At 46.4% G+C, this 13,070-nt stretch overlaps 1 protein-coding gene across 3 annotated transcripts in view; it reads right to left on the bottom strand.

Moving 5' to 3' along the window:
* Positions 1 to 13,070, bottom strand: part of TOP6BL (TOP6B like initiator of meiotic double strand breaks) — an 82,036-nt gene that overhangs the window by 182 nt on the left and 68,784 nt on the right. For 2 of the 3 annotated variants that reach the window (XR_012477257.1, XR_012477258.1), the window contains 4 exons: positions 3,617 to 3,738; positions 2,674 to 2,784; positions 1,577 to 1,675; positions 118 to 690 (listed from right to left, as the gene is read on the bottom strand). Coding sequence is in view for 1 of the 3 variants with exons in the window: in XM_074230971.1 (XP_074087072.1) it covers positions 118 to 188; positions 630 to 690; positions 1,577 to 1,675; positions 2,674 to 2,784; positions 3,617 to 3,738 (464 nt within the window). In the remaining 2 variants the exon portion in view is untranslated. The remainder of the gene's footprint in view (positions 1 to 117; positions 691 to 1,576; positions 1,676 to 2,673; positions 2,785 to 3,616; positions 3,739 to 13,070) is intronic. The other variant, XM_074230971.1, reaches the window with a different exon arrangement.

Genomic DNA, 13,070 nt, shown 5'->3' on the forward strand with positions numbered 1-13,070 from the left:
TCCAGGGGCCCCCCGCAGCCGGGGCCCCCCGCCACCCCCCCCCCGCAGCCGGGGCCCCCCGCCACCCCCCCCGCAGCCGGGGCCCCCCGCCACCCCCCGCAGCCGGGGCCCCGCTACCTCCTGCGCGCAGCTGGGGGCCTCTCCCCGCCTCCTCTTGGGCCTCGGACCCCGGCCCGGACAGCCGAGCTCTGGAAGACACCCCGACCGCGCTGGCTCCAGGGGCCGGGCCTGGGCCCCAGCATGCGCCCCCGCGCCCCCAGCTGGGGAGCCCGTCACCAGGGGGCAGCCCCTCCATCAGGCCGGGGCCACCCCGCCTCGGGGAGCCCCTTGTCCCCCGCCCCGGGCCAGCCCGACCCCCGGTGTCCATCTTCCCCTCCCGCCGGGGGGCCCGGGGGCGCCGCTGATGGGGGACCCCAGGCTCCGGAGGCAGGGACCCGGCGAACGGACTCCAGACTTCCCGGGCGCGGATGGCCCAGGCCAGAGACAGCCAGCCCGGTGCCCGCGGGGGAGCCCCCGGCCCGGGGCGCCTCCTCTCTGTAGCCCATGCCCTCCGGACAGCACCGGTGCCAAGCCCACCCGGCCCAGGACGGCCGCGGTCCCGCCGCGTCCGTGTCCACGCGTGTCCTCACCTGGGCGCGGCCGCTCCTCCCCACCTTCCCCCTCCTCGGGGCCGCTCGGCTCAGGCAGCCGCTGCTCAGAGTCACAAAGCCCAAGTGAGTGCCGCGGCCCCGGGCCCCACTGCGGCCCTGGCCAGCCCGGCACCCCCGCCTCGCTTCCCGGGGGGGAGGATCCATCCCTCCCTGCCTGCTGCAGCCCCGGGGGAGTCAGCGGAGGCCGGGGGGCCCACCCGTGAATGGGCACAGACGGGGTGGGCTCCCGGTTCCTTTCCAACTCCGAAGGAGGGGGCACAAGAGGCAGTGTGTGCCAGGCGAGGGAGTGACCACTGGCCCCCATCTCCTCTCAGACCCGTCCCGGGGAGAGACAGACCTGCCCCCCCCAGGGCCTGGAGGCCCCCACAGTCCCGAGTCCTTAACGATGGCCTCGCATCAGAAGTTGGTTGCGATTTGGTCAGTGGAAATGACCTCGAGGCCGCAGCCTGACCCCACTCGGCCGTGGCTGCTGCGTGGCCTCCGCGCTGGACCACCTGCGCCCCCAGCCCTAAGCTCAGCCCTAGACTCTGCAGGCCCCGGGCTCAGGCGATGACTCTTCCCAGGCTCCTCTCTTGGGTGGCGAGGGGCTCCGGCTCCATGAGGCCAGACCTCTCTAAGCCCGGGAAGCTGGGCAGCAGCCACACCAGGGACGCGCCCTCCCCCCACCCCCCAAAACAAGTTTCCTGTCCCAGGCACTGCCAAGAGGCAAAGGGGCTCCCGGACTTGGACCCGCAGTCTTAAGATGAGGCCACTGGGGGTCACTCTTGTGCTACGAACAAGCCACCTGGGGATGCCCTTCGGTCCCAGACACTGTCTGCCCCAGCAGGAGGATCCCCTGGCCCCATGGAGCTGGCTGAGGGGCACCCCGCACTTTTCCATCAGCGTCCCCCCAGCTCTGCTTCAGGTGGCCTCACAGCCATACTCACTTTCTGTGGGTCACAAGGGGAGTGGTGAAGGAAGCACCGGGGCAGACTCCGCTGGAAGGCCGCCAGCAGCTGCAGCCCGAACTCCTGGGTGTCCGCAGCCTAGGACCAAAAGGGATACGCTGAGGCCAGGGCCCTTCCGTGGCCAGCAGACCGCAGTGGCCCTTCCGTGGCCAGCAGACCGCAGTGGCCCTGCGCCTCTCTGCCCCCCCCACACTCCTCTGCAGTTTCACCTTTGGTCTTGGTGGCTCTTCTACCGCTCCTGTCTTCTCCAGGATCCCCCCATCACCCCTCCACTTTTGGTCACTCCTTCCTGGGGCCGCCCCTGGGGTCTGCGCTCTCTCCCCCCTTTCACCACCGCCTCCAGATCCTTAGCCATGTCACTTCTTGCCCCAAACTAAGCTCTGCCCCAAGCTCCCCAACCCAGTGGCCTCTTCCCTGGAGTCAGCCTCCCCCACCTTCTCTGACCCTGAGGAGGGTCTTTTCCTCCCAGATCATCCCCCACCTCCCACTTCTGCATCTCAGCTTCCTTTGCCGGACTGCCGTTTCTAGCCCTCTACCTTGGTGGCTTCATCGGCCCCCTATGCCAATCACCCCCAAATTGGCATATCTAGGCCTAGTTTTTTTCCTGATAATAAAAACGAATCTGTATGTGGTGTATTGTGAGTCTGTGTGATACTTGAGACCTATGGCCACAAAGATGGGCCAAGTGAGGAGCTGGGTCTGTGTCAGGGACCTGGGCTCCAGCCAAGCTTCCCCAGCCCATGCCCAGCTACCCCACACACACATACTGATCAGCTGTTTGAGACCCACAGGGGTCCCCGAGATGCCCCAAATGCTGAGGGGCTGTGAAGAGGAGAGGATCCAAGTCAACATGTTTTAAAAAGATTAAAGACTAAAGAACTCTCGATTGTGGCACTCAAAGGAATGTTGGGGGACCCCCAAGTGCACCTCCCTCATTTTACAGATGAAGATGCAGAGAGCCCAAGAGGAGGTGACTTAGCCAACATCCTGCTATGTGTTAGGGAGTGTCCAAGTCGGGACCAGAACCCGAGTCTCCCTCCAAGATGCCGTGGCCACACGGACACTTTTCTGCTAACCTGAAGCATCTGGAGACAAAGCGCCCGAAAGCTGCCACTGGTGCTGCCCACCACGATGCTGAGGATGGAGCTCACAGCCACTGGGATGGACATCTGCCATTTCTGTTGGGCCTAAAGAGGATGGGAAATAAGGGAAGAGAGCAGTTGGCATTAAGACCCCCCCCCCATCTTGGTGCTTCTGTTGAGGGCCTTACATCAGGCAGAAGAGCTGAAAAGAAAGGAAAGAAAAAATGGATTCAATGTGAGATATCTAAGGAGACCTGGACATTTCAAGGAATCCTAGGAAAGTGTTCTGTCCTCAAATGACAGTCTTGTTGACAAAATAAGGATTGGGGCGATAAAAGACTCAGCTGATATTCAGAAACAAACATTTGTCAGGTTTTGCCACTTTGGGGCTCTTGCTTGCCCAAAAATATTGATGAAACAAGTGGGGCAATGCCCAAAGGACAGAAAAACCAACAGAGAAGGAAGAAAACTCGGTGGGAGGGGGAGACAAACAGTCCTGGTGGGGCAGTCACTGGCAGAGGGTGTGTTTGTGTGTGTGGGTCTGTGTCTATGCCTGTCTCTGTGGATGTATGTGGATGCATGTGCACCTGTAGATGTGGAGGAGTGTGTGTCTGTACAGTGGGTGTGTACTGTGCCCTGTGTACATGAGGCATGCCTGCACTGAGCATGTGGGGGGGCGGGTACAGGCGGGCGTGCACGTGTACCCAGGGCGCCACATCATCTGCCCCGACCTCTGAGGCTGGGCTAACTCTGCTCTTGTCCAACTTCTCCAGCCCAGGGGCGCTGCAGATGAGACTGGAGTGAAGGGGGGGAGGGAGGAAAGGAAAGTTCAAGGAGAGAGGGGGGGTGGGGGCCAGTTCCCAGTTAGGAGCCCCCCATCGCCCAGCCAGAGGTGAGGGGAAGGAGAGATGGGGCCAAGGAGGCATTCCTTCTCTACCTTGTCCAGCTGGTGGTGCTGCCCCAAGGCCTGCTCCACGGCCATCCGGACGGCACCCTGGACCAGGCTGCGGCTCTTCAGCAGGATGCTGTTGAGGCGTGTTAGAAGTGAAGACCGCAGCCCTACAGGGAAAGAGATCAGTGACCCGGGCTCCGGTTGAGTCATTCATTCATTTATTCGAGAAACATTTGGAAAGTTTTCCTCATGTCTTCGGTTTCGATACCAATCAGTCCCCACCAAACGCTTCCTTGGAGCAAAGGAAAGCAGTCAAGTAAAACCACCCAACCCAGAAAGGCAGCCTGACGGTAGATGCAGCACTCCGTGGCCATAGCCCCCACCCTTCAACTCTCCATGACCCTATAGCAGCATCCAGAGGAGCTCGGCTTCAGCTCTGAGACTCTCCTGCCCTGCACGTCAGCTTCCTGCTTCTGCTCCTTCTCTCCTCAGGTCCGACAAGCCCTCCCCCACTCCTCACAGCCCACCATCCTTGGTTGATCTTAGAGTCCTAACCCCCATCCCGTCCCATGCCAAGGGTGTTCAGCCAATCTTTGACTAATGAAAGTGCCTTTTATCTCCAATCCTTTGGGAAAGGAAAGGAACCAATATTTATTTTGCATTTCCTAATCTTATCAAATTGACCCTCACAACAAGTGAGGGCAGGTACTATGATTAGCCCCATTTTAAAATAGTGAAAAAGGTAGTTTAATGACTTTCCAGATTTGAATTCAGATCTTCCTTCCTAGGGAAGGTGGGTGATGTGGTGGATAGAGCACAGGACTATTCAAATCGGCTTCAGACACTTCCTAGCTATGGGACTCTGGGCAAGGCACTTCACCCTTTTAGCTTCAGTTTCCTCATCTGTAAAATGAGCTGGAGGAGGAAATGGCAAACTGCTCCAGTATCTCTGCCAAGAAAACCCTGCTGGGGTCACTTCACCCTGATTGCCCCTCATCCAGGGCCATCTCCAGTCATCTGCCACTGAGCCCAGATGACTGAAGGAGAAAATGAGGCTGGAACTTAGCACAGCCCCACCCCCATGGCATCATCTCCCTGGTGTCCTGATCTTGAGAATGAAGGACATTTTTATTCATAGCAGCGGCTGGTTCCAGACCTCTCAGTCCAAGGATGCCAAAGACAGCTTAGAAGTCAACAAGAAAGATCTGTCACACCAGGGTAAAAGTGGGGCACAGACCAGCACCGGCAGTGCTGGTGCATTCCGGCCCCAGCAGCAGACCTTGGAAGGCACTGAATCAACAGCAGCAGCGGCTGCTTCCAGAGCTCTTAGCTCACAGACGGTTAAGGGGGTCAGAAGGAGATTGTCAGGGTCTCTTTGCTAACCCTCGCTTTGCCCAGACTTGGATCTGGTTCAGAGTCCTAGGTCACAGGAGCAGTAGCACACCTGGGCTTGCTGTTGTAGGGGAGCAGGGACCCTCCTCCCAGTTCCAGGGCAGAAAACAGGGTTTGACCAGAGCACAGACTGGGAGAGTAGTAAATGCACCTCATGTGCAGGTCCTTAGAAGTATCTCTGAAAACAACTACCCCCAAATCCTAGAAGCTTGGGACAAGGAGCCCTCCATCCTAGAAGCAGAGCCCTACCTTGCCAAGAGTTAAAATAAGTCATAGGCTGGAAAAATGAGCTAACAGAAAAAACTCTGACCATAGAAAGTTACTACGGGGGCAAGGAAGATCAAAGCACACACTCAGAAGATAACAGTCAAAGCTCCAAAGCCACTATGAAAAATATGAATTGATTTCAAACCCCGGGGGGGGGGGGATGGGAAGAGAAATATGAGTGATGTAAGAAAATCATGAAAAATGAGTCAACAGCTTGGTAAAGGAGATAGAAAAAAAAATACTGAAGAAAATATCACCAGACTTAGGCCAAATGATAGAAGAGATTTTTAAAAAGTCCTAAAAAATTCACTGCAGAAAATAATGCCTTAAAATTTAGAATTGAACAAATGGAAGCTAATGACTTTATGAGAAATCAAGAAATAATAAAACAAAATTAAAAGAATGAAAAACTAGAAAACATGAAATATCTTATTGGGGGGGAAATGACATGGAAAATAGATCCAGGAGAGATAATTTTAAAATTATTAGATCACCTGAAATCCATGATTAAAAAAAAATAGAACCTAGACACCACCTTTCAAGAAATTATCAAAGAAAAGTGCACGTATTTTCTAAAATGAGGGTAAAATAAAAATTTAAAAAATCCACAGATCACCTCCTGAAAAAGATCCCAAAATGAAAACTCTCAGAAATTTTATATCTAAATTCCAAAGCTCCCAGGACAAGGAGAAAATACTGCAAGCAACCAGAAAGAAACAAATTCAGGTATCATGGAGCCACAGTCAGGTTAATACATGATTTAACAGCTTCTATATTAAAGGATCATAAGGTTTGGAATATGATATTCCAGAAAGCAAAAGATCTTGGATTACAACCAAGAATAAACTACCCAGAAAAATTCAGCATACTCTTTCAGGAGAAAAGGTGGACATTTAATGAAATAAAGGACTTTTAAACTTTCCTGACAAAAAGACCAGAGCTGAACAGAAAATTTGATCTTCAAATATGAAACTCAAAAAGGTAAACAGGAAAGGGGAATCATAAAGTACTTAATGATGTTGAGCTGTTTATATTCCCACATGGGAAGATGATACTGATAACTCATGCAGACTTTTTCATTATCAGGGCAATTAGGAGTATAGATAGACAATCAAATTAATCAAATTAAGGGGTGAGAGAGGAATGGACTGGGAGAAAGGGAAATAAATGAGGAGGTAGACTGGAGTACATATCTCACATAAAAGAGGCAAGAAAAAGTTTTTACAGTGGAGTGGAGTCTCCCAGAGCCATGACAGGAAACTGAATCGCTTCCATGTAAATTGTCTTCAGAAGATTCTGAAGATCCCCTGCCAGAAGAAGTTTCGATCCCGGACACTGAGGTCCTTTCTCAAGCTGCCTAGCATTCCAACCTCACCACAGTGAGTGCAATGATGATGGGCTGAACACCCTGTTAGAATGCCAGACATATGCTTGCCAAAAAAAACTATTCTATGGAGATCTCATCCAGGGCAAGTACTCACAAGGGAATCAGAAGAAACGATACTGAGACATCCTGAGGAACTTTAGAGTTGATTGTACAGCATGGGAGACCTTGGCACAGGACCACATAGCATGGTGTGCCCTCATCAGTGGGGAGCTGCCCTCTATGAGGAAGGCAGAATTGAAGCAGCTCAAAGGAAACATGGCATCCCTAAGTTCAGAGTACCCACCCCAGGGTTCGCGTGGACTATTTGTGCCTGACCTGTGGTAGAGCATCTGAGCTCATATTGGTCTGTTCAGCCACAGTCGGACACACTGTCATTTGTTTCAGACATAGTGATGTCATTTTGTCTTCTTTGATAAGGAAGTGAACCTTACTCTCATAAGAATTGACCCAAAGAGGGAATAACATACACATTGATTTGGATAGAGAAATCTATCTTACCCTGAAGGAAAGTAGGAGAATAAGGGTATAAGAGAAGGGAGGGAGAGATGGAAGGGCAAGCAGATTGGGGGAGAGGCTAGTCAGAAACAAAACTTTTCAATAAAAACAGGATGAAAAGGGAGAAGAAACAAGGAGGAGGGAATAGGAAGAAGGGAAAATAGAATTTGTGAAAAAAAATTGAAGCAAATTTCTCTGATAGAGGCCTCAATTTCTGAGTCAGATTTTTTAAAATAAATCATTCCTCGATTGATAAATGATCAAAAGATACAAAGTTTTCAGATGAGGTTACTAATGCTATCTATGGCCATAAAAATATTCTAATTCCCTCTAGATTGGAAAAAAATACAAATTAAAGCAATTCTGAAATACTACCTTATACCTATTAAATAGGCTTATAGGACAGGAAAAATGACAAATGTTAGAGGGGGGTATAGGGAAAATGAGACATGAATGCACTGGTGGGTGGATTTGTGAACTGATTCAACCATTCTGTAGAACAATTTGGAACTATGTCCAAAGGACTATAAAACCATACCTAGCCTTTGATCTAGCAATGTCTATTAGGGCTATATTCCAAAACAAGAAGGAAAAGGACCTTTTTGTACAAGGATATCTGTACCAATAATTTTCTTGTGGCAAGGAATTAGAAATTGAGGGGACATCCATCAATTGGGGAATGACTGAACAAATTATGGTATGTGATTATGATGGAATGCTATTCTGCCATAAGAGATGATGAGCAGGATGCTTTCAGAAAAACCTGGAAAGACTTACATGAGCTGTTGCAAATAAAAATGGAGTGTGTACAAAATAACAGCACTATTGTAGTGAATGACTTAGCTTTTATTAGGAATGCTGTAACCCAAGACAACTCTGAAGGACTTGATGAAGAATGCTATCCATCCCCAGAGAAAGAATTGATGGTGTCTGAATACAGATCAAAGCATACTTTTTAAACTTTATTTTTCTTGAGTTTTCTTTTTTCAGGGAGGGAAATCTATGTTTTCTTTCATAACATGACTATTATGGAATTGTTCTGCATGACTACAAATTTATAACCTGTATCAAATTGCTTGCTTTCTCAATTGGGATGAGGAGGGAAAGAATTAGAAACTCAAAGTTTTAAAAATGATTTTTAAAAAAGTGTTTTGAGTTGTATCTGGAGGAAAATAAAATACTAAATAAATATTTTAAAAAAATAATAAAAAATTCCCCAGATCTATTAGAACCAGAGGGCAAAGTGAAAACAGAATCTCCTGGTCACTTTTTGAAAGAAATTCAAATGAGGGGGCAGCTAGGTGGTGCAGTGAATAGAGTACCGGCCCTGGAGTCAGGAGTACCTGAATTCAAATCTGGCCTCAGACACTTAATAATTACCTAGCCATGTGGCCTTGGGCAAGGCACTTGACCCCACTGCCTTACAAAAAAATCTAAAAAAAAAAAAACCTAGGTTAGATGAATTTATAAACAAATTCTTGTTCTTCAGTCTTTCAGTCGTGTCCAACTCTTCATGACCCTATAGACTGACCATAGCATGCCAATGCTTTCCTTTGAGTTTTCTTGGCAAAATCCTAAACAAACTTTACTAAACATTAAAAGGGCAACTAATTCCAAAACTATATAAACTGTTTGTAGAAAATAGGTAAACAAGGAGGGCAAGCCCTACCAAATTCCTTCCATGACACAGTCTTTTTAAAATTTTAACTTAAATTTAATTCTATTTCCAAAGCCTCTGTTTCTGTCTCTTTGTCTCTGTCTCTGTCCCTGTCTCTGTCTCTGTCTCTCTCTCTCTCTTTTTAAGTTTTTTTTGCAAGGCAATGGAGTTAAGTGACTTGCCCAAGGCCACACGGCTAGGTAATTATTAAGTGAGGCCAGATTTGAACTCAGGTACTCCTAGCTCCAGGGTCAGTGCTCTATATACTGTGCCACCTAGCCTCCCCCCCACTTCTCTCTTTCTCGCATGCAAGCATTTCCCCCAATCATTGAGAAGTCAAGAAATATGATCCTCATTGCACAAATGAAGTCATGCAAAACATATTTCCATATTTTCACATTAGATTTTGAGGGGGGAAAAGCAAGAAAAATAAGGTGAAAGAAAATGTCAGAGTGTATCGGTTTTCTCTGAGTGTACCATTTTTCATCATGAGTCTGGAATTGTTGTGGATCATTGCTGGTAAAGTAGCTAAGTCCTCCACATTACTGTATACAAGGATCTTCTGGTTCTTCATTTTGCACCAGCTCACATAAGTTCTCCTAGGTCTTTCTGGACCCCACCCTTTCATCATGTCTTATGACTTAACTGTAATCCATCACAATCATGTACCTCACCTTGTTCATCCATTCCTCAATTGATGAGCATTCCCCTCAGGCTCCAAATCTTTGCTACCCCTAAAAGAGCTGCTATAAACATTTTGGTACCTGTAAGTCCTTTTCCTTTTTCTTTAATCTCTTTGGGCTATAGACCTAGTAGTGACATTACTGGACCAAAGGATATGCACAGTTTTATAACACACAAATATACTTCCTAAACCAGAAGGAGTTAAAAAAGAAAGTTATTTGCCAATTTCCCTAATAAATATTGATGTGAAAATTTTAAATAAAACATTAGCAAGAAGAGTACAACAATATATAAAGATCATACAATATATTTAAGTTAGATTTGTCCCAGATATGCAATATTGGGGAAATAAGAAACATGACTGATTGTATTAACAAGAAAAAACAACAGAAATCATATTATTTCAATAGATGCAGGAAAAAGTTCTGACAAAAATATAACATCCATTCCTGTTAAAAACTTCAGAGGGAATAGAAATAAATAGAGCTTTCCTTAAAACAAATGATAACTATTTAGAACCAAGAGCAAATATTAAATATAAGGGAGATAAATCTTTCCAATAAGATCAGGGTGAAGCAGAATGCCCATCATCTCCATTCAATATTGAATCAGAAATGCTATCTAGAGCATAATACAAAAAAAAAAAAGAAATTGAAGAAAAACACAAGTAACAAGGGAACTTCTTTGCAGATGATATGATAGTTCACTGAGAGAACCTCAGAGACCAAAAAAAAAAACCCCAATCAAAACAAATCACAATTTCAGTAAAGTTTCAGGACATAAAATAAACAGCATAAATCATCAGCATTCTTATTTTTACCAACAAAACCCGGAAAAAAGAGATAGAGAAATTCCATTCAAAATAACTACAGTCATAAAAAAATTCTTGGGAGTCTACTTCCTAAGACACGGGAACTATATGAACATAATTACAAAACATTCCATACAGATAAAGATGTCTAAATAATTAGAGAAATGTGAATTGCTCATGGGTAGGCTGGGCCAATATCATAGAAATGACAATGCTACCAAAATTAATTAATTTAGTGCCATGCCAATTAAATGGGCAGCCAAGTGACACAGTGGATCGAGTACTAAGCCTGGAGTCAGAAGACTCATCTTCCTAATGTTCAAATCTGGCTACAGCTGTTTACTAGTTGCATGACCCTGGGGGTCATTCAACCCAATTCACCTCAGTTTCCTCATCTGTAAAATGAGCTAGAGAAGGAAATAGCAGACCATTTCAGTATCTTTGCCAAGAAATTCTAAAGGAGTTCATGAAGAATCAGACGAGACTGAGACAACTAAAGAACAACTACCACTAATTAAATTCCAAAGGATTACTTTAGAGAGCTAGAAAAAAATGCCAGAATTCTTTTGGAGGAACAAAAGTTCAGGAATAATTGTTGGGAAAAACAGAAAGTAGCCTTGCAAAAATTCGATACAGATCAACATCTCAGCAAGATAAGGCCAATAGGGTCCATGATTTAGACTTAAAGCAAGACAGCATAAGCAAATTAGTGAAGCATGGAAGAAATTCCTGTCAGGACTAGGCACAGGGTTCGTGATCAAACAAAAGTAAGTGAGGTCTATAGAGGTAAAGTGGATAATTTCAGTTACACACAATTTAAAAGATTTTGCACAAAAGCAAAACTGGTAAAATTAAAAGAGAATCAGGAACCCGGGTGGGGGGGACTTTGCAGCAAATTTCTCTGATAATGATCTCATTTCTAAGGTACATAGGGAACTGAATCAATTTAAAAGAATAAGAGTCCTTCCTCACTGATAAATGGTCAAGGGATATATGAATAGGCAATTTTAAGATGAAGAAATTCAAGTTCTCAATTGACATATGAAAAATGCTCTAAATCACCAATAATTAAAGAAATATAAATTAAAACAACTCTGAGGGGACCACCTCATATCCATCAGATTGGTCAAATTAATAAAAAAGGAAAATGACAAATGCTGGAAAAGTTGTGGGAAAACAGGTACTTAAATGCACTACTGGTGAAACTGTGAACTGAACTAACTGTTCTGGAAAGCAATTTGGAACTGTGCCTAAAAAGCTATTAAACTGTGCACCCGTTGACCCAGAAATACTGATAGTAGGTCTATTCACCAAAGTCATCAAAGATAGCTCAAATTGTACCCAGATGTACAAAAATATTTGCAACACCTCTTTTTGTGATGGCAAAGGAAAGGAAAGGAATGCCAGTCAATGGTCAATGGCTAAATAAATTATGATATATGACGGTGCAAGAATGAGTTCAGAAGAACCTGGGAAGACCTTTAGGAAGTGATGCCATGCCAGGAGAACTAGCTAGACAATAACAGTCACATGGTCGAGCTAGTCAAACTTTGATGGGGGAAGGAGAATAAATATTTATATAGTGTCTACTATGATATCACTGTATATTTTACAAATATTGTCTCATTTAATCCTTACAACAAGGACAACTGTTAGTATCCTTATTTTACAGTGGAGGAAACTGAAGCAAACAGAGGTTAAGTGACTTGCTCAAGGACATATAGCTAGTAAGTGTCTAAGATTAGATCTGAGGGAGGGCCAGATCTCTCTCAAGGTATTTGAAAGATGTAATTTATTCTGATCCACAAAATGACCAACCCACAATTCCAAAGGATTCATGGTGCAACATGCCATCTATCTCCAGGTAAAGAGTTGATCAACTCGGACTACAGATTGAAACCTGTTTTCTTTTCTTTCTTTTTGGGGGTGGGGCAGTAGGAGGGAACAGAGCAAATGTGGCAATCTGTTTTTCATGGCTATAATGGGTTCAGTTTTCTTGCCTTTCTCAACAGAGTGAGAAGGGGAAGGAAAAGGGGGAGAGAAGTTGGAAGAGAAAATAAAATAAAACTGAATTTTAAAGAAGGTCATAGGGCAGATGAGTTATAAGGGAGGCAGGAGATATAGGGAGCCTGCAGAACAAGGTGGTGAGGGAGAGCAGGAATGGCCAAAGAGCAACCTAGGGGATTCTGCTCTTAGCAGCCAGCAGCCTAGAGCCCCAGGGCAGGGCCTGGGGTATCTGGTGAGAAGGTTAGGAAGGGAGATGGCAATAATTTTTTGTATTGCTAGCACTTATTGGGTACTGGATGAATGCTTGTGGACTGATTCATGGACAGGCTAAGTAAGGAACCCTTCTTTCCTTCTAGTTTGGGGCTCCTCCCATCACAACGATAACTAGTGACCCCAAGAGCTCACCCTCCAAATGTGAACACTAGCCTGGGCTTAGGTGGACCCTTCTCCCCTCCTCAGAGCAAAGGCTAATGTTACACTTCAGGATCAGTTGTGGGGTCCCTCAGACCCTGGTTCTAATTACAGATGGCTGAATCTTATCATTGGCATGAAAATAACCCTAATGAACTCCCAGAACCACAGAAATTCAGGAGTTGTCACAGACCTCAAAAGTCTCCCTGAAGCCTTCATTTTTAGAGAAGGAAGGTGAAGGCTTTAGTGACTACAAGGTTACTCAACTGCTAGGCTACAGAAGGACCCAAACCAAGGACCTCGTCTCCAAGTCCCACATTCTTTCCATGGCATTGTGTGAGGTCCCTCCCTTGTCTTCAGGCACAGCCTGTATCTGAAGACCACTTGA

The sequence above is a fragment of the Macrotis lagotis genome, chromosome 3 (assembly GCF_037893015.1).
Source record: "Macrotis lagotis isolate mMagLag1 chromosome 3, bilby.v1.9.chrom.fasta, whole genome shotgun sequence".
Lineage (NCBI taxonomy): Eukaryota > Metazoa > Chordata > Mammalia > Peramelemorphia > Peramelidae > Macrotis > Macrotis lagotis.